This window comes from Crassostrea angulata, chromosome 3 (assembly GCF_025612915.1).
Source record: "Crassostrea angulata isolate pt1a10 chromosome 3, ASM2561291v2, whole genome shotgun sequence".
In the NCBI taxonomy this organism is placed as follows: domain Eukaryota; kingdom Metazoa; phylum Mollusca; class Bivalvia; order Ostreida; family Ostreidae; genus Magallana; species Magallana angulata.
Window position 1 is genome coordinate 7,204,776 of NC_069113.1, and position 20,225 is coordinate 7,225,000.

Below are 20,225 nucleotides of genomic sequence, written 5' to 3' on the forward strand. Positions count from 1 at the left end.
TGGTAAAGACGCGATTCGTGATATTGCCAAATTGTTGGCATATCGCTATCGCGGTTGCATTTCATTTTTAAGCGTATTTAGATAGGCTGAAATTTTTTTAGGCAGATGGATACCGCATATATTTATATTGAGAGACCAAAATTGATTGACCAAAACGGTTTCGAATACAAAAAGTTAAGCAATTGCTAAAATGTTCCTTAAATTGAATCAAAGACAATTTGCAAATATCCAATAAACGACGGAACAAGACAGACTGAAATCCAGGCACATGTACTTAAAAAATCCTCGATAATGTAGACCGTTTTCCCGTGTATGTTATAACATCGCACACGTGCAAACCACACACCGTGGCAGATCGAGCAATGTCGCATATATTTTAAAAATGGAGCGTTTTTGTAGAAACCGATGGAAACTATGTTACGTTGTTACTTTCTTGGATTAACTATCATTTATTTACTGTGTTGGATGTAGTTCCGCCGGTGTTTTAAGAAAGATGCAACCGCTATGCACTCTGTATGAACGACACACGTGTTCGATGTGCATGCAAAGTACCGATAAGACAGCACTATATGTGGTTAATAATACGGGTACCACGAAATTTCTTTCTAAGAATAAATATATTTTGTAATTTAATGATTGATGTTTCCGTTATTCTTTATAACAAACATTTTACTACATTGTGTAGTTCATGAATTTAGAAGTCCGTGCAACATGATTGCCTCGATCGAAAAGCAACCGACCGTAACTTTCTCAACCGATATACATATACCCCGGTGTACATATACCCCAGTGGCAGTAGAGGAGCGACCGAAACTAATATGGCGATCAAATGCTTTTATGAATTCATGTCAGCTTTAACCAGCGTACAGTAATCCATTTCAGAAATGGATTCAGAGATTGAAATAATGTATTTCAAACTGAGGAGAAAACTTTGAAGGGGTGTAATGTTCATTTCACTATTTTAGTCGCATGTTTTTGAGATACAGTTCAATACAATTTACATATCGAACGAACCTCGTATATAATTATCAGTTGCACAAAGAACTGTTGAAAAAAATAATGCAGTATACCAATTAAAGTGGCATGGTCACGATTTTGGTCAAATTCTTTTTTTCCCCCTGTTTTTATTATTTACAATGCTTTAGGAATGCATTTCTAATGACCAAATGATAAGCAAGATATAGAGCTCACAATTCTTTGTCGTGTTAACAAGACTCGTGCACTATTTTGATTCAATATACCTGTAAAAATCTGTTTCAAGCTCATTTGTCAACCTTCTTATTTATTTTAAGCATAAATATACAGTTCCTAACAATCAACACAACCATTTTAAAGGTTGAAACTGGAATTGTCACTTCAACATTAAATTTGTAAACAAAAGCTTATAACTCAATGAATGACACTCAAATTTCGGTTGACTTTTAAAATGCCTTACAAAAGCATTGTTAACATTAAACTCGAAAAAATAATTTTTGACCAAAATCGTTACCATGCCCCTCTAAGTAATTGGTGTCTAAAATATTGCCTTCAACAGGAAAAAAAAAGCTGTAGATTTTTTACGTTAAATAGGCATTCTCACCGAGTGTGTTCTTTCCAGAAATGTATCGGAACAATTTATATACCAATTTGTTCTCTCGATAGTTCATCAGAGCACCGTATCCCCTCACTAGATCTCTTGTTGCAACCCATTGGGACATCTCATACCGTCTCAGCTCATACCCCTAAAATACGATGATAGTTCTTTAATTAACAGCATAAGTTATTCTATGTTAGACGGCGGCACGCAAGCGATGAATTCTGCTCCGTTTGATAGATCAAATGCGACAAAGCGCGAGGGGCTCTATGATCGATTTGGTGTAACTGTTTCTTTTTTTTTATTGTTTGAATCAGTATAATAAAACACTTAAAGTATACCATTGAGGAAGTCCAGTTCCCCTCGCATGTTCCCCTCGGGAAATAGGTTTGCTCTCAGGGACCCGGAATCTTCCTGACACTCTCAATGGTGTTTTTTAATTGTATAATATACACTCCATATTGAGGAATTTTAATCCATTTTTTTTTTTTTTGCGAATATACTGACCTACCCTTTTTTGTAAGTAGAATTACTAGAGTTTGACATTTGACATTACCTATAATCAATAATAGAGCCATACAATCAAACAGAATTTGAAAAATTATTTCCGCGAGCTTTCCTGTATGATTGCGCCCATGAGAAAAGGGTCCTTATGGCATTTTTTTCACAAATCCAGATTTTTATGAATTTATACTTATATATGTCAGAAGATTAAAGTTATGAAGTTTCATGAAGATCCAATAACTATAAATATCTTTATTTGGCATTTAAAGTTAAGGATTTTTTTTACCTATGACGTTGTTCACCTTGCGACGTTACGTTATGATTTTATCAACGTCATTGTTATGTTTGGTACATGTATATAGCCCCATTGTTTTATTTGGTATGATTTTTGCTTTTGAGGATATCATTATTAAATTCTTATTACTGTGGTTTCATTAATATTCAAGGGTATCAATTTTCGTGGATAAAGTGAAAATTACAGTTTCAAGGATATGTAAATTCGTGGCCAACGACCCCATCAATACAAAATGTTAATAGAAATTGCATTTCAATGAACATCTAATTTCGTGGATCAACTTAAAAACGAAATCCACGAAAATTGGTATTCAACGAATATTGATGAAACCACAGTAGATAACTTATTAATAACTTTTAATAATAATGCATATATATCAATACATAAGTTTTTTTTAATATATAATCCGGGGCGCTCCGTGCACGTGCACATTGAAAATGTAACTGTCACGAAAACTATGAAGTCTTTTTAACGCACTTTCATTTTTTTTGAAAAAATCATATCTTAGTCTAGTAAAGAACTGATTTTATAAACTACATGTGCAATTCAAAGAGTGTTTTTAAAATTATTCATAATCAATAACTAAGTGCAATGAACATGGCATTTTAAAAATGTATGGTGCCAATATATGTGCATTGGATTACTGTGCATGCTATATGAAAAAAGAAACTTCGCCAAAAGTCATTCTTTCTTTTTCTCATTTTGCTTTAACTTCTTTATTCTTCTGTACAATTACACATGATTGTCACTTTAGTGATTTCATATCAATGGTTATCGTATTTTACTTTGATACGTTTTTAATTCGCCATGACTTGCTTGATTCTATGTTGCTTTAATATTTTTTTAGTCCGTAATAATTTAAATTACTTCTTTCATATTTACTGATCTTGTTCCTTAGTACATTTTTATACCTAATTGTGTTTTAATTAAAACGTAAATTCTGCAATCAAATCGTTTGAAAAGCCGCATTTTAAGCTAAGCGGTAATGCGTTTGCTGCAATCCCCCCCCCCCCCCCCCCCTTGTTCCGGTTTATGAAATACGCAGCAAGCTTAGTATGATTGCGGGATGTTTCGCTCTTAGAGAGACAATTCGGGCCGATTGTTTTGCTCCTACATGTATCAATAAAAGATACAATGAGTTTACCAAGTTCTAAAATAGTATATATCCCTATAATAATAATCATTTTCGCAAGCTTGGCATGGATCTCGAGAGTCAGAAAATTAGCATAGACACCTACAAAACTAAATGGGGACTACATCTTGAAAGAAAACATGATCATGTGCGATACAGATACATGTTCATTTCAATAAATTCGTAAATGTGTTTGAATAAAAATTGAAGTTAAAAAAATATTATTTATTAAGTCAAAATATGAATGAGATGCACTTTATTTTGAATTCAGTTAAATTTGTCCAGGATCGAAACGTATGTTTCTTTATCCTACGATTATTGTCATAAATAAAACTTAACGTTTTTAATTTTGTTTACTTTTTATGTGTAAATCAATATGTAACGTTGCCGATATTTTAGATTTTTTTTTATATTTTACGCAAGCACTTATTTCGCATTGTTTTGTTTTGTGTTGAATTGCAAGATTGTTAAATCATGGAAATAGCGAGCACCAATAATTTCATCAAATTAACTGACAACAGTTTACTGCATGTCTGAAAAATTAAAGCGTAGTGGAATAAAAAAAAAAAAGGTGTCCCATTTTAATGGGAGTGATATTGAAATGAAAACGTGCAAAGGTATCAAATCGTGAACCTTGATTAATTTACCCCTCCACTCACGTTTCTTTTACTGAAATCTCAATATAAGCACTATTTAAGCTTAAGACTTTCTCTCGTAGCATTTTCTTAATGTTTTTAGCATAGTATAGTTTATAAGCTCAAAACCACATGGTTTAAAGGCATTGTATTAAATACAATTTATAATGTTTAATAATGTTTTTAAAGCACCCACTATTTTTGCCAAGGCCAAATTGATCATTTAATAGATTATCAAGTTCCTGAAGCAATAAATTATAATGTGATTTTGTCAAAGAATAAAACCGGGCACAAGTTAGATACTCTTAGGTTTAATGAAAACTATTATAGTTTGCGTCTAAATTTAATTAGAATGTAATGACTAAAAATGTGTACACATGTTAATACATGTACAATGAGTTGGCTCATTTGTATCATGGGTTATTTGTCGACAGGTGTACAAATACACACGTTAATACAATGAGTTAGCTCATTTGTTAACATGGGGTATTTGTCGAGACATGAATAATTTAGCGCTTGTATATATGTAGCTCAAATGCCACGGAGTTTTTAAATAAGCAGTACACTAACTTTTTTTTATTATAAAAAACTTCTTTCATGTTTTTGAGCGTTCTCTAAAATTACTAGTATCTTATTAACCGGAATGCATCTACATGTATTATAAAACAAACTGAGCAGGTTATATTCTTATTGCTATTTACATATTATATTAGATGTTGTACGTACAATTTACATGTATTTACCCTTTGTCAATTAAGATTTTTCTCCAAAGAAGTGGGTCAATACCCCTCCCCCAAAAGTGTATATTTATATAAAAAAAATTAGGCTCCATAAACTTTTGGACAACTAAATTAAGTGAGCGTCTCGGAGAAAGTCATGCAATATTACCAAAATCGTCCACAAGCGTATATCTTAGATATTTTAAAAAGTGTTTAAAACTGAAAGATTATCCCATAAAACTCCAAATTTTGAATTCAATTGCTTGCTGGTGTCGTTCTATTTTTAGCTGTGACCTAATTTGAATAATGGCCCAAATATGGATTAAAACCCAAGAAAAATTATGGAAAACAATGCAGTTTGAACACTAAAAAAAGAATATAATAGAAAATTCCTCACAATTGTTTTACTTATATATATGTTACTTAAAACTCAATTTTTCATAATACCAATTTAAATTATTACAAACTGCCCATAGAACCATGAAAAAGAGATTTTGAAAACTGGCAGTTTGCCAATTTTGCTAGATGTATAAAAATTAACAACTTTGATAGAGGTATAAATATACCTGTAAACGCCTGCATCTTCAAAATTTATCATGATTTTTTAAGATGAAGACATAAGTGTATATTTCTCAAAAATCCACTTTTGGACTCTCAAATAATAACACGCAATAATAATATATTGACTGATACATTCCATCAAAATAAGCATATTCTAGCATATTATTAAATATATTTATATTTCAAAAAATAAGTTATTAAATGGATTTTGAAAGAATAAACTAATTCAAAATTGATTTTTTCTTGTCATAAATATTTGTTATATTGACATTATTGCTCCCCAAACCTGTAAATTAATTTTTGGCTGTAAAATAGGATTTGTAAGATTTACCTCCCCTTTGATACAATCTCTAAGCAGAGGAGGTTAAAAAAGTGAAGAGACACCAAATGGAGGTCACATTGAAAACATAATTTATGACAATGGGGTGAATGCTAGTTATTTGATCATTATGACCTTATCATTTTCCATCAGAAGGAACCATGAGATTATTTTAATTTAGCTTGACCTATTTGTTCATGAAAATGGATGAAAACGCACTAGGTTTAGCAGCTGAATGTCCTGCTATGTGTAACTTTTATAATGGATCTGGAGGATCTGAATGTGATCTTGCAAACGTTTGTTCTGTTTATGAGTGTGACAGGGATATTATGAATCACTTATACAGTTTACAAAGTGCACAAATTCTAGACAGGTGTGTGTCTAATGCTCATATATGTCCTGAGTACATAGTAATATTGTATCGAAGTGGATATTTCATCATCGATAAGGCAGTGCTTTCTATGAAAATATGCCTGAAGCACCGCGAAGAGTTGGGAGCACGGTGGAAAAGATCAAAGAGAACTTGTTCTTATCCTGGTCATCGGGGTAATATGAAAGCTGACAGAAGGGCCAGTCCAACAATGTGTAAAGAACTCTGGTTAAAAACAAGACAGACTATACCAGTAGGATCAGGTAAGTTATTTTTACAGTCACCTTAATTCAGGACATTGAAAGAGTATGTAATATAAAATATTATGAGAAAATTAGGTAATATCTAGGAGGACCTCTATATCTAGATATAGATGTAATATAGATATGAGGGTCTGTAAAGATTAAAAATTTAACAATTGACCTTAACTGTACACGTGCGGATCCAGAAATTTTTTCCAAAAGGGGGGGGGGGGGGTTCCAATGAGAGATAGTTTTGTTTTCCGGGGGGGGGAGGGGGAGAGGTCTTATTGTGTATTAGTACTTTAGATCACTACAATATGTTTTGCTATAAAAAGTACTTCAAGTTCAAAATAATATGAAAAATAAACTAAATGAAAATAACTTGTCATATTCAAAACATGTGTCAAACTGTGTTACAATGCACAGTGTACTAATTGAACTTTGATCTTATGTGCAGTATTTACTTGTAGCAATTTGCAAAAGGTGCTCAATGGATCATAAGAAGAATGTGTCCCCATCATACAATGTAGAGTATGTAGAAGAACTAGATAATAATTTTGCTATATATTATTCAGTTATATACATAAATGTAATAAACTGACAAACATGCATGTATACAATTAGAAAATGTAAAGGAATATATTCTAATTATTGAAAGCATTGTAACATGTCGAATGATTCCATCCTATTACATTTTAAGGATTATTTTCATATGTCAAATGTTAAGAACATACATATAAACATGTAGATATGCATGCATGAACAATGGATTTGAAGCTTAAGAAATTTTGAAAAATTTAAAACTGCATGTGTTGTGATATATTGTGTAATACCAGGTTTGTTAATTATAGATATATATGGAACTTGGGGTTGTCAATGATACATTTTAGCTTTTCATATGGGTATCATTTTTAAAGTAATTGTTAAGAAGACCTTATTATTTTACTTTCAGAGTGGTGTAGACAGATTTGTAGAATTCTTCACACAGACAACAGAACAAAATCCAAAAGTCATGGTATCAGACACATTTTTTTTTAATGAAATTTAGTGCATTTTCCATATGTTAATGAATTATACCAGATATTCTTTCTCAGTTAATGACTTGATTTTGGATATTCTCATGTGTGCGCATAAAAATGCAAGTTTATATTAAATTTTAAAGCTACATCACCCACATTAATGGGACAAAGGATCATTTTTAGGGACAAATTATAAATCAATCTATTTATTTATCTGTAATTTCATCTGTCTGTTAGTTAAACCAAATCTTTATACAAAATTAAGAAATATACAACTATTTTTATGTTTAGCATAAAATCAATCTGAAAAGATTTGCATTATATCTATATAGGTGAACATCTACAGTCCTATTTGATTGACATACAAGTGCCACATGTACCAGCTATAGTTGAAAACAAAGAAACATCATTTGATATTGATGTACACAGTAAGTTCACAGTTGAATTGAACAGAAACATGTATTGCTTGTGAAACAGGTACATCAGCATCATTGTTGGTGGTTTCTTAACTCGATCTAGATGCAACTACAGGTATATGTTACTAATATGTAAAGATAAACCAATAACCTTTCCCAATTCTTATCAGAAACAGATAAATAATAAAAGAGTGTATATATATTTAAAGGTCTTTAGCAATATTGCTTTGTTTTAAATGGATATGTGTGTCTTCCCTAAATACAGGTGTACCAAGTTCACAAGACACAGACACAGTGGGTACAGACATGGAGTTTGAAATTCTCTGTAAGTGTATGCATGCAGATAAATTAAGCCACAAATCAATTACATGTAAAGCATATTTACAAGCTATATTAGCCTCAACTGATTTATTTTTTGGTGTTTATTTTGATAATCTTATTTCCTATAAATTTGACAGATATTCTTGTTAGGTGTAAAATGTGTACTGTAAATTTTATTGTGCATTGTGTATAAAAAAAAGTTTAAAAATGTATGCAGTGCATTATGCGAACCAATGTCAAAAGTAATTATGACTCGGTAAAATATCTTGGAACTCTTAAGAGAAATATCATTCTGTCCAACTGTCTGTCTGTCCATTAACACAATTGTGTGACACAATTTGTCACAAGTAGACCATATAAGGAGGATTGTATATCTTGAGACTATGTCAGTTTTTTGTATCTATAATGAATTATTGGTATCCCACTCCAAAGGAGAAAAGGGTATACTGTTTTACCCTTGTGTGTCTGTCTGTCTGTCAACAATTTCTGTCACAGTTTTCTCAGCAACTAGCTATTCATCACAGATGCTTGAAATTTTAACTCACACTTTGTATAGGCATGCCATATAGTGGAATTTATTTTTGTACCATGTGTACGTCAACTTCCTGTTAAATGTAGACTTTGCTTATTAGTCCCCTACCGGTTTTCACCGGAGGGGACTATAGCTTTCCTCTGCGTCCGTCAGTCCATCTGTCCGTCTGTCTGTCCCACTTCAGTTTTCCACACTTTTTTTCTTTATGCGTTTGAGGAATAATATGAAATTTGCTGAACAGCTTCAAAATGTCAAACTACAGATCAAGTTTACACTTTTGTAGCGTCTGGTTGACATATTTTCGAGAAAATTAATTTTTTATATTTCAATTTTTTAATGTTCGGGTTCGATATTCTGCATAACAGTGCATTGTTTTCACAATTTCCACAAACCGGTAGGGGACGTGTATTGCTTATGCAATACTCTCAGAATGCTTGTTTTGTATAATATTCACATCAGAGCGAGGGTATTACTAGTAAGCATTGGTCACTTGCAGATATCTTGTTTCCATTATTAGAGCTGCATATTTATTTAATAACTCATAAGTGTATCTAAATATATCAAAGTTTGATCAATTAATAAATAGATCATGGTAAACCAATATACTGAGACAAATCATAGACATTGACTATGCAAATCATACTACCTGAGAAGATCATACACATAACATTTATACATGAATTCACATTTTCTAGTTACCCGTAGATTTCTAGTAATGAAGCACACTGTATTGCTTTCCAGCCACAAGTTCTTGTTACCCTTCCTTACCATCATCCCAAGACTGGTATGAGCAGAACAAAACACCAAAAGAAAAACTAAATGAAGCATTACTGAGACTTTCAGGTAATTTAACTGAAATCAATTTATGCAGTAATTTTCAAGAAACTTGTTAGACATTTGCTTTCAAATATGCTGATGAATCAAAACGTCTTATTTGTTTAAGGATGACGTTTACTCAGAATGAAAAAAAATTCCACTGATGATAATGAAAAACCATCTATTGTGTGTTATAGACCTTTGCTTGTATTGTTATTTTTCACTTTCAGAAAAGTAGGTCAATGACCTACTTTTTGAGTTAATGGCCATTGAATATTTATTGAAAAATCAAGAAAAAATCCCATAAAATTTTACACTACGATTGAGATTTTCTTAATTAAAAAAATATTACAAATAATTAAACACTTTAAAAAATAAGATACACTTTATGAATGGTAGTGGCACTAAATAAGTACACAACATTAAGATTTCAGCATAAATTTTTAAAAATAATTCAGTCCGAATTTCCTCTATCATTTTTCAAATCCCTTCCCATTTTTGATTCAATTTTACAAAAAATTGAATGATGATAATACAAAAACATTTATGGTATTGAACTACTTATATTGACCTTACTCTGTTGGCATAAAATTTATATGAGGTCAATGATCAAAATTTTGAGATATGGTGTCTTTTATCGTTTTTAAGCATTTTTCAATATTTTTATTATTCGTGCCATAAGATTATTTTTATGAATAAGTGAGGTAAAACTAACGGAAAATATGCAAAATTACATACACTTAAATATAAAATCCTAACTTTTAATATTAGACTACTACCAAAAAACTTGTAGCAGAAAACAAAATCTGCAAAATTTAGTTCGAATTTCCTCTGTTTGACTAAAAGTCAATTTTTGTTTGAGCCTAATTTCATAATAAAGTAAAACTTTTAACTGTTTTGTCAATAATAATTCATTTCATAAATACTTTTTGTGTTTAGAACAAATTTTACTCATTACATTGAACTTTATAACAATCGGAATTTGAGAACTCAAACCCTGAGTAAATAACACCCTTAACAGCATTCGGGATATGCTTGATTTTAACTAGTAATACATGTATATATATAAGAAATATAGTAGGGGATGCAAGCACGCACTAAGACCTGTTACACAGTGAGTGATGTGGCATTAGGGCTCTTTGCTTATTCTTAGTTTTGAAGATTGATAATATTTTAGTGAGAGAAAGCTTAAAAAGTAACGTATTTTGCAGAGTACATTACTTCATTTACAAATTTGTGAATTTCTAAACATTTGCTGGTCCTTTCTGGTACGTCATATCATTTGTAAAATTATATCATAAAAATAACAACTTTGTTTATAGATAACAAGTTTCAACCTCTGAAGTCTCAACTTACAAGACCTTGGTCTGAATTAGCAAAGTCTGCAAAGTATTACTACATCAGCAAGGCCAAAGAAGCTGTTATGATAGTCCTGTCCATCATAGCCCCAGGACAAGAGGACACCATTCTCTCAAAACTCAGTCCATCCTTTACAAATGAAAGTGATGCAACAGACAAAGCTACACAACAGTTGATAGAGGCATATCATGTCACAGCAGACAAAAAAACCCAGCTGCAGATCTTGTCATTATTTGCGAACAACTTTACAAAGGAAAAGCTTCTTCAACTTGTACCATCACTGACACAATCCAAAATTGATGCCGCCAGAAAACATGCTTCAGTGATGGGACCAGGACAGATACTAAATCCACCAAAGATATACAGAATACGTCTGACCAGACCAAAATTGCTCCACTTTCTGGAATATGTATCTATGTCCTCTATTTCCCAGGTTCTTGGTTTTGGTACCATGCAACTTCATTTGTCAAGTGGAGAAAAAATACAAATTCCAAAAGTTATCAGAAATGCTGTGAGTGCTAGAATCATTGCAAACTACCTAGAGTATTGCAAGGAAACAGAGTTCCAAACTTTTAGCCGTGCATCTTTGTACAGAATCCTGAAAGCCTGTCGAGCATCAAAAAGGAAAGCAATGCATGGACTTGACAATACTACAGCACTTGGAATGATTGCCATGGAGTCATTACAGAAGGTTGTAACAAGACTTGGGGAATATGGATTGGATATGGAGAAAAAAGACACTCTGATTGATATGATCAACATCTGTAATCAGCACTTGAAATTTGATGTGAAAAGCCATTTCAGTAGAAGTTCCTCATGCAGTGATCATTGTACAATGTTTGCCCTGAGTGATCCAACAGACACATGCTTTTCTAGTAACTGTGATCATGACCATTCAGACATTTGCTCAAATTGTGTTTTGACACACAAACTTACAGAGGGCATCACTGAAGCCACTAAAACAGTCAGAATACCATCTGAGGATTTGATGGAGGATTTGCAGCATGAAATTACCATGGCAACAAAAGCCATCAAGGACTGGAAGGCTCATCTTCTTAGAACTGTGCACCAAGACTTTGCAAGATCAGACATCCTACAACACCTTGAATCAAACCAGGGACTTCTTATAATGGATTGGGCCATGAAGTTTCTACCCCTCCAGTACAGGGAAACACAGTCAGACTTCTTTGGAAAAAAGGGCATTAGCTGGCATATTTCATGTTTAATTACCAAGAAGAGTGACCCTGAACCAACAGCTAGCACCTTGTCAGACCATCTTGACTTGAACACCTATATCCATATCCTTGAGAATGGTACTCAAGGTTGGTTTTCCGTTGCTCATATTATTAGACACCTTCTTTTGACTCTATCAGTGCAGTTTCCAAACCTGAAAGAGATCTACATGAAGACAGACAATGCTGGTTGCTATCACTGTACACCACTAATCTCCTTTATCAGTCAGAATCACAGTCATTTTCCTATTACCATCAAGGAGTTCAACTTCAGTGAAGCACAGTCTGGAAAAGATCTTTGTGACAGCAAAACTGGTTCCTGTCGAATGCATGTGGCTAGATTTCTGAATGAGGGAAATGATATTTTTTCTGCCTCAGACTTGAAGAGAGCCTTAGAAAGTAATAATGGATTGAAAGGAACAAAGACCTGTGTTATCTCCATTGACAATGCAGAGGAACCAAAGATAAAATCCAAAATTCCTCAGATTAGCCTTCTGAACAATTTCAGATTTGATGTGGATTCAGTTATTGCAAAAAGGGCATATCAGATTGGTTGTGGACGCCTTATTGAGACCAATACTTTGAAGGATCAGCATCTTAATGTTGGAGAAATGAATGGTTTTGAGGTAAATGTTAGTTATGAAAATTAATAATCATATACTTATATAATGTTCGATTCAATATCATTAAGAAGACATACTAGCTATTTTGTCTCTGTTATATAAATTACAAATGCAATTTACTATATAGTCTCTGTAGTATAATTACACATGTATGTGCTATATAGTCTTAAAATTACAAATGTAATTTGGATTTTATTGCTTTATAGGTGTTAGAAGAATTTCCATCTCATGCAGTTGATGTTGGACAAGTCTGTGTTAAAATGAGGAACCCAAACATTCAAAATGAAATGGAGGAGGAACAGAACCAGGATCAGGACCAGGGGCACCTGAATAATGATTTGTATGCATGTCCAGATCCCTATTGCCAGAAACAGTATGTGAGGTCTGCTAACCTTGAGAAACATCTAGCATTAGGCAATCACCTTTACAGGAAAGCTGAAGAAACCGGAATTGATTTGTGGCATCAAAATATGGGTTGAAAAGTGTTCTGCCATCCGAGAGAAATATGCTCACATTTGTGAGACAGTGTTGTCTCAGAGTCGTGATACAGGTATCTTTTCCCAAAGTTCAGGAGGATGGGCATTAAAATCTGTTGCTAAATGCAACAGGTTCTCCTTAAATGTGAAGGAGTATGTAAAGAAGATTTTTGAAAGCTGTGAAAAGACAGGAAAACGGCCAAATTATGCAGCTTTAAGTGGAGAACTTCAAAAAGCTTGTGATGAAAATGGACAACGCCTTTTTAGACCATTTGAGTGGCTAACAGCAAATCAACTGAGAAACTTGTTTGCATCATATATTAACAACAAGAAGAAAAATTATAGGGACAGACTGATTCTTTTAGTGGAAGTTCCAGAAACAGATGAACATCTTCAAGAAATTGTCATGAATCTTAAGGCAGAAGAACGTCAGCAGACTGTATCTGACATGTATGAAAATGTGTTTTATGCAGCAAATACTTAATTTACCTTTGGATATCTCTGTGCCAACCTGTATAACATGCATTTACATGGAAATTATCAATGTTTTATACTTTAAGATATCTGTAAAGGTGAAAAATTCCATGTTTAAAAAAAATACACTGTCTCAGTATGAATGTATTTCTTATTAAGGTCTTCCGTTTCCAACGGAAGACCTTATAGTGATTGTAATGTTTCTTATTATTAAGGTCTTCCGTTTTCCAACGGAAGACCTTATTGTTTTCGTACGGTTTCTTTTTCCCTATTATTATTAAGGTCTTCCGTTTTCCAACGGAAGACCTTTTTGTTTTCGTTCGGTTTCTTTTTCCCTATTATTATTATTTTTTTTTTTCTTACCAAATTTGTGCAGGCGATTTCTCGGAAATGGCTGAACCGATTTTCGTAAAACTTTCAGATCTAATAGATATTAGTCCGAACTTTATATACATTTTTTTATTTTGATGACGTCATTTCCGTTCTTGAGAAAATGACGTTTAAGCGATTTTCAGAGGGTCGGCTTGTCCAGGGATCTCCTCCTAAACGGTAAAAGATATTGAATTCAAACTTTCAGGGATTGTAGACAAGAGATAGTAGATGTGCAATTTGGCATTTATATTTGTCATGCTCAAAAGGCGTTAAAGCTCGCCTGGTCCCGAAAATTTAGACCAAAAAAACGTCGTAATTTTTCATGGTTTTCTTAGTTTATCTCTTTTCTGAAAAATATTTTGTTAACACATGTAATGTAAAAAAAGTTTATATTTACAAGACCTTTCATTTGATATCAAGAAAAAAGGGGCTGGCCCCTAATATTAGGGGACTAAAGGGCTCTAAAGTCTTTCATCTGGAGCTCTTTACTGAGGGGTATTTTGTGAACAGTTATAGAAGCAAATATGTTTATTTTACAGTTATGTATCCAAGCAATGTAATGATGTTATCATGTGTTACGTAATTAGGGGTTTTTAGGGGCCAAAAGTCCAGAATTTTGATCACATATATCTCAGAAAGGAAAAATATTTTAAAATGCAGTAAAGAAGAAAAGATGCTCAGAATGATGTACTAAATAATATGCAATTTTCAAAATTTCGTTAAACGGCCCCTATAAGGAGTTAAGGGATCGGCCCCTAAAATGTTCTTTCCCATATATCTCAAGAACGGTAACGAATTTCTAAACAGTTGTTGAACAAAATGTGTTGAGATTTAAATGACCTTTTATTTGATATCAAGAAAAAGGGGCTGGCCCCTAAAATTAGAGGACCAAAGGGCTCTAAAGTCTTTTATTTGTAGCCCTTTACTGAGGGATATTTTGTGAACGGTTATAGAAGCAAATATGATTATCTCACAGTTATGCATCCAAGCAATGTAATGATTTTATCATGTGTTACGTAATTAGGGGTTTTAGGGGCCAAGAGTCCAGGATTTTGATCACATATATCTCAGAAAGGAAAAATATTTTGAAATGCAGTATAGAAGAAAAGATGCTCAAAATGATGTATTAAATCATATGCAATTTTCAAAATTTCGTTAAACGGCCCCTATAAGGAGTTAAGGGATCAGCCCCTTAAAGGTTCTTTCCCATATCTCTCAAAAACGGTAACGAATTTCTAAACAGTTGTTGAACAAAATGTGTTGAGATTTAAATGACCTTTTATTTGATATAAAAAAGGGGGCTGGTCCTTAGAATTAGGGAACTAAAGGGCTCTAAAATTTTTCAACTGTAGCTCTTTACTGAGGGAAATTTAATGAAAGGCTATAGAAGCAAATATGTTTATCTTACAGTTCTGTATCCAAGTACTGTAATGATTTATTCATGTGTTATGGAATAAGGATTTTTTAGGGGTGATGAGTCCATAAACTATGACAAGCTATATCTCAAAAAAGGAAAATATTTTGAAATGCAAGGTAGAAGAAAAGATGCTCAAAATGATGTAATTTACAAAATGCAACCTTCAAAATTTGGTTCAGCGGCTCCAATAAGGAGGTAAGGGACTGGCCCCTAAAAATTTTTTTTCTCAGATATCTCAAGAACGGTAACGAATTTCTAAACACTTTTTGAACAAAGCTCTTATCCCTGAAACAAAATAGTATCTGGCCCTTAGAATGTAGAACCCTATTTTCTATTCTAAATCATGTTTAGCTGTTAAATAGCAAAATCAAGATTGAACATGTATCTCAAATTCTAAAATCAGACGGAAGACCTCCTCGTTGCTCGCAACGAGATCGTGTCTAGTTATTTTTCTTTTTTTTCTTACAAATTTTGTGCCCGCGATTTCTCAAAAACGGCCCGGCCGATGTTCATGAAACTTTCAGATCTAATAGATATTGATCTAAACTTAATATACATTTTTTTATTTTGATGACGTCATTTCCGTTTTCAAGATAGTGACGTTTTAGCGATTTTCAAAGGGTCGGCTTGTCCAGGGACCTCCTCCTAAACGGTAAAAGATATTGAGTTCAAACTTTCAGGGATTGTAGACAATAGATTGTAGATGTGCCATTTGGCATTCATATTTGTCATGCACAAGAGGCGTTAAAGCTCGCCTGGTCCCGAAATTGAGATTAAAAAAATGTCATAATTTTTCATGGTTTTCTTTGTTTATCTGTCTTCTGAAAAATATTTTGTTAACACATGTAATGTACATTTTTTTCATTTTTACAAGACCTTTCATTTGATATCAAGAAAAAGGGGCTGGTTTCTCAAATTAGGGGACGAAAGGGCCCTAAAGTCTTTCATCTGTAGCCGTTAATTGAGGGATATTTTGTGAAATGTTTTAGAAGCAAATATGTTTATCTCACAGTTATGTATCTAAGCAATGTAATGATTTTATTATGTGTTACGTAATTAACGGTTTTTTGGGGCCAAAAGTCCAAAATTTCGATCACCCATATTTCAGAAAGGAAAAATATTTTGTGATGCAACACGAAAGAAAAGTTGTTCAAAATAATGTTCTTAACAATATGCAACCTTCAAAATTTTATTAAACGGCCCCTATAAGGAGATAAGGGATCGGCCCCTAAAATCTTCTTTCTCATATATCTCCAAAACGGTAACGAATTTCTAAATACTTGTTGAACAAAATTTGTTTAGAATTGAATGACCTTTCATTAATTATCAAGAAAAAGGGACTGACCCTTAAAGTAAGGGGACCAAAGGGCTCTAAAGTCTTTAATCTGTAGCCCTTTACTGAGGGATATTTTGTGAAATGTTATAAAAGCTAATATGTTTATCTCACAGCTATGTATCCAAACAATGTAATGCTTTTGTCATATATTACGTAATTAAGGGTTTTTAGGGGCCAAAACTCCAAAATTTTTATCACCCATATCTCAGAAAGGAAAACTATTTTGAAATGTAATACAGAAGAATGTTGTTCAAAAAGACATGCTTAACAATATGCAACCTTCAAAATTTCGCCAAACGGCCCCTATAAGGAGATAAGGGATTGGCCCCTAAAACCTTCTTTCTCATATATCTCCAGAACGGTAACGAATTTTTTAACACGTTGACAAAATGTGTTCAGAATTAAATGTCCTTTTATTTGATATCACGAAAAAGGGGCTGGCCCCTTAAATTAGGGGACCAAAGGGCTCTTAATTCTATAATCTACATCCGTTTACTAAGGGTTATTAAAGCTAGATTGATAAAATACGTTTATATATCCTAACAATATATTGATTTTCTCTTTCGTTACACAATTAGGATTTTAGGGATTAGATGTAAACAAGTGTAATCTTTTCAATCTTAATTGGAAGAAATGCAAGTATTTAAAACGCAATGTAATAGAACTTATAAAAAGTTATACATTAAAGCATTAGTACTTCACTCCTTTTTCCATATCATGTTTTGTTGTCTAAAATCAAAGTCCATGATGTCACATTTTCTTCTAAAAATCGGACGGAAGACCTCCTCGTTGCTCGCAACGAGATCGTGTCTAGTTATTATTAAGGTCTTCCGTTTCCAACGGAAGACCTTATAGAGATTGTAATGTTTTTTTATTAAGGTCTTCCGTTGGAAACGGAAGACCTTATTGTTTTTGCTTTGTTTCTTTTCCTCTATTATTATTAAGGTCTTCCGTTTCCAACGGAAGACCTTATTGTTTTTGCTTTGATTCTTTTCCTCTATTATTATTAAGGTCTTCCGTTTCCAACGGAAGACCTTATTGTTATTGCTTTGTTTCTTTTTCACTATTATTTTTATTGTTTTTTTTTTCTGTCACGTTTTCTCAAAAATGCTTCAGCCAATTTTCATGAAATTTTCAGATCTTATTCATGACAAAATTTGTAAGAAAAGTACACGGACTTTTTTTGATCGTCACTTCCGGTACCGAGATATTAAAGATTTTACGTTTTTGCTTGTTCACGATTTTTCTCAAAAAGTATTTACGATAGAACCTTCAAATTTTCAGAGATGGTAGAGAGTGAACGGCCGCAGTGCCCTTCGTATATCCGAACGTCCGCCGTCACTTCCGGTCGTCACCGGAAGGAAATGAAAAACCTTAATTTTTCAAATTTTTAGATTTGAATTTTTTTTATATTTTTATTCGATAGAGACGCTTAAAACACTTCAGAATATGAAATTCGTGTTAAAATCGATCCAGGCATTCCCGAGATTTTGAGTTCAAAAGTTCTGAAGCGAGAGTCTGCGTAGCTCAGTCGTTAGAGTGTTGGACTTGTGCCCAGGCGACCCGGGTTCCATCCCCGAGTGCTGATTATTTTTTCTTCCCTAATTTTGTTTTGTTTAACGATTTTACCTTAAAAATGATGGTTTTTATTGTTTTCCGTTTTATTTTTATCATAAATAAAAATAATAACAGCTTTTTTAGTACAAATATAGAGCTCGTTTTTGTCAGTAGTTCGCATCGCCGCAATCAAAGTCATGCCGCCGAAGCGCCCCTGCAGTACGACCGCATTAGAGTTCACTGGGTCGCTTTGCCGGCATCAAAGAAATGCCGTCATCTCAATGACTGTATGCACACAACATTTAGCAATGCACCAACGTTATTCTACATGGCTTTGAAAGGAGGACTGATTAGTATTTGTTCACATATATAGATACACGCTTGCATGTATGCATGCGTTTATTGACATACGTTGCTGATATACTGAATCCCTAAACACTACAAAAAACTAGAAAATCTCTCTCTCTCTCTCTCTCTCTCTCTCTCTCTCTCTCTCTCTCTCTCTCTCTCTCTCTCTCTCTCTCTCTAAAGTACATAAGAACTAAGTACAGGTAACATGCAGTAAATTCGATAGAGGCTAAATTTACATTGGCGTCCAAAAATTATACATGTATTTATTTCAAGTTACGGGATAATTTCTATGGATTCAAATAATTTGAAATTCATTGTTTAATGATTGTCTTCTTACTGATTGGAAGTCAACGCTAAAAAGTCATTTTTATTAAAGATGGTGTACTTTTTCCATTTTTGTGCATGTCTATACACTGATACAAATCTGTTGCCTGTCTGGGATTAAGAAAAACCTCCGAAGTTTATACTCGTAACTATACAAACAAACGGGTGACTGCGACAAGATTTGAAAACTGACCACCCGTTTATGAGTGTATGTGCCTAAAAATAAACAGATGTAAAAAAAAAAAATCAATAGTTACATCTATCAAACAACGCTTATACATTGTTTTTAACATATGTATTTTATTTAATACCACATATTGCAATATGTGATATTTAGAATTTAATATTCTACATTTAATATAGAAGTCACCGACCGACCCCCCCCCCCCCCAAATTCATAAAATCATTTAGTTTTTAGGGCCCGATTTTACTTGATCTTTGATCTCCGACCTTTAATTTCAACTAATTACCATTCTAGATTACTGTACTAATTACCAGACCAATTCGTTCATTATTAACAGAGTTATGAACCTTTTGGCATTTGAGTTTTAGTTGTTGTGTTTGACATGTACTGTAAAAAAAAATTCTAACTCCCAAGCCCTTCACTCAATCCTAATGAAAATTCGTGAAAATGAACCTCTGACCCCATTCTTATTGTCTGTCAAATATGCAGCCGATTGAACAATTACTGATTTCGTTATTTCTACATTTATAAAGATTTTATCAATCCTGCTGAAATAGAACAGTCAAACATAATAGTAAACGACACGAAAAAAAAAATCTCAACACTGAAATACATGGGTAAAATGCATCAGTCATTGTTTTAGGACTTCCCCTAATTGTTGTTAACCGAATCCGAGATCCACACCTCAAAATTTTATTTTCGATTTATTTAAGACAAAAATCAAGCTCGGGTCTTTTCAACCCCCACCAGACACAAACACGCATCAATATTTCAAATGACCTCGCACTGTTACCAAACCTGAATAGTCAGACATCTTACACGTTGTTTTTCATCTCATACAAAAACTCAGCTCCTCTTCCGGGCGAAAACGCCCCATATTCAAAGACAAATTCGGGAATTATTTTGCGTCAGCCATGTTTTGAGACACCTGCAAAGGTTGTGTGTTCTAATCTCGCCGGAGCCAAGATTTGCTCTTTCTCTCTATTACTTTCTCTCCTTTTTATTTCTTTTTCTAACTAAAATATTCAAAATAAAAAGGTTGTTGGACTGTAGTACAAGTCGAAAA

The 20,225-nt window shown here is 33.2% G+C and overlaps 3 protein-coding genes across 5 annotated transcripts in view; 2 read left to right on the top strand and 1 right to left on the bottom strand.

Moving 5' to 3' along the window:
* LOC128175701 (heme-binding protein 2-like) overlaps window positions 1–20,225 on the bottom strand; it is a 35,928-nt gene that overhangs the window by 2,250 nt on the left and 13,453 nt on the right. For 2 of the 3 annotated variants that reach the window (XM_052841526.1, XM_052841527.1), the window contains exon 2: window positions 1,580–1,721. The exons of the other annotated variant lie outside the window; for it this stretch is intronic. In XM_052841526.1, the coding sequence (XP_052697486.1) occupies window positions 1,580–1,697 (118 nt within the window). In that variant the 5' untranslated portion in view covers window positions 1,698–1,721. The remainder of the gene's footprint in view (window positions 1–1,579; window positions 1,722–20,225) is intronic. 3 annotated transcript variants of the gene reach the window in all.
* On the top strand, window positions 5,874–7,388 carry LOC128175703 (uncharacterized). The gene is made up of 3 exons (XM_052841530.1): window positions 5,874–6,371; window positions 6,821–6,896; window positions 7,301–7,388. The coding sequence occupies exons 1-3, from the start codon at window positions 5,936–5,938 to the stop codon at window positions 7,386–7,388; spliced, it is 600 nt and encodes a 199-aa protein (XP_052697490.1). The 5' UTR covers window positions 5,874–5,935.
* On the top strand, window positions 7,446–13,147 carry LOC128175652 (uncharacterized). The gene is made up of 5 exons (XM_052841443.1): window positions 7,446–7,797; window positions 8,051–8,110; window positions 9,380–9,481; window positions 10,777–12,671; window positions 12,875–13,147. Exons 2-5 carry the CDS (start codon window positions 8,092–8,094, stop codon window positions 13,145–13,147), a joined length of 2,289 nt encoding a protein of 762 aa, XP_052697403.1. The 5' UTR covers window positions 7,446–7,797; window positions 8,051–8,091.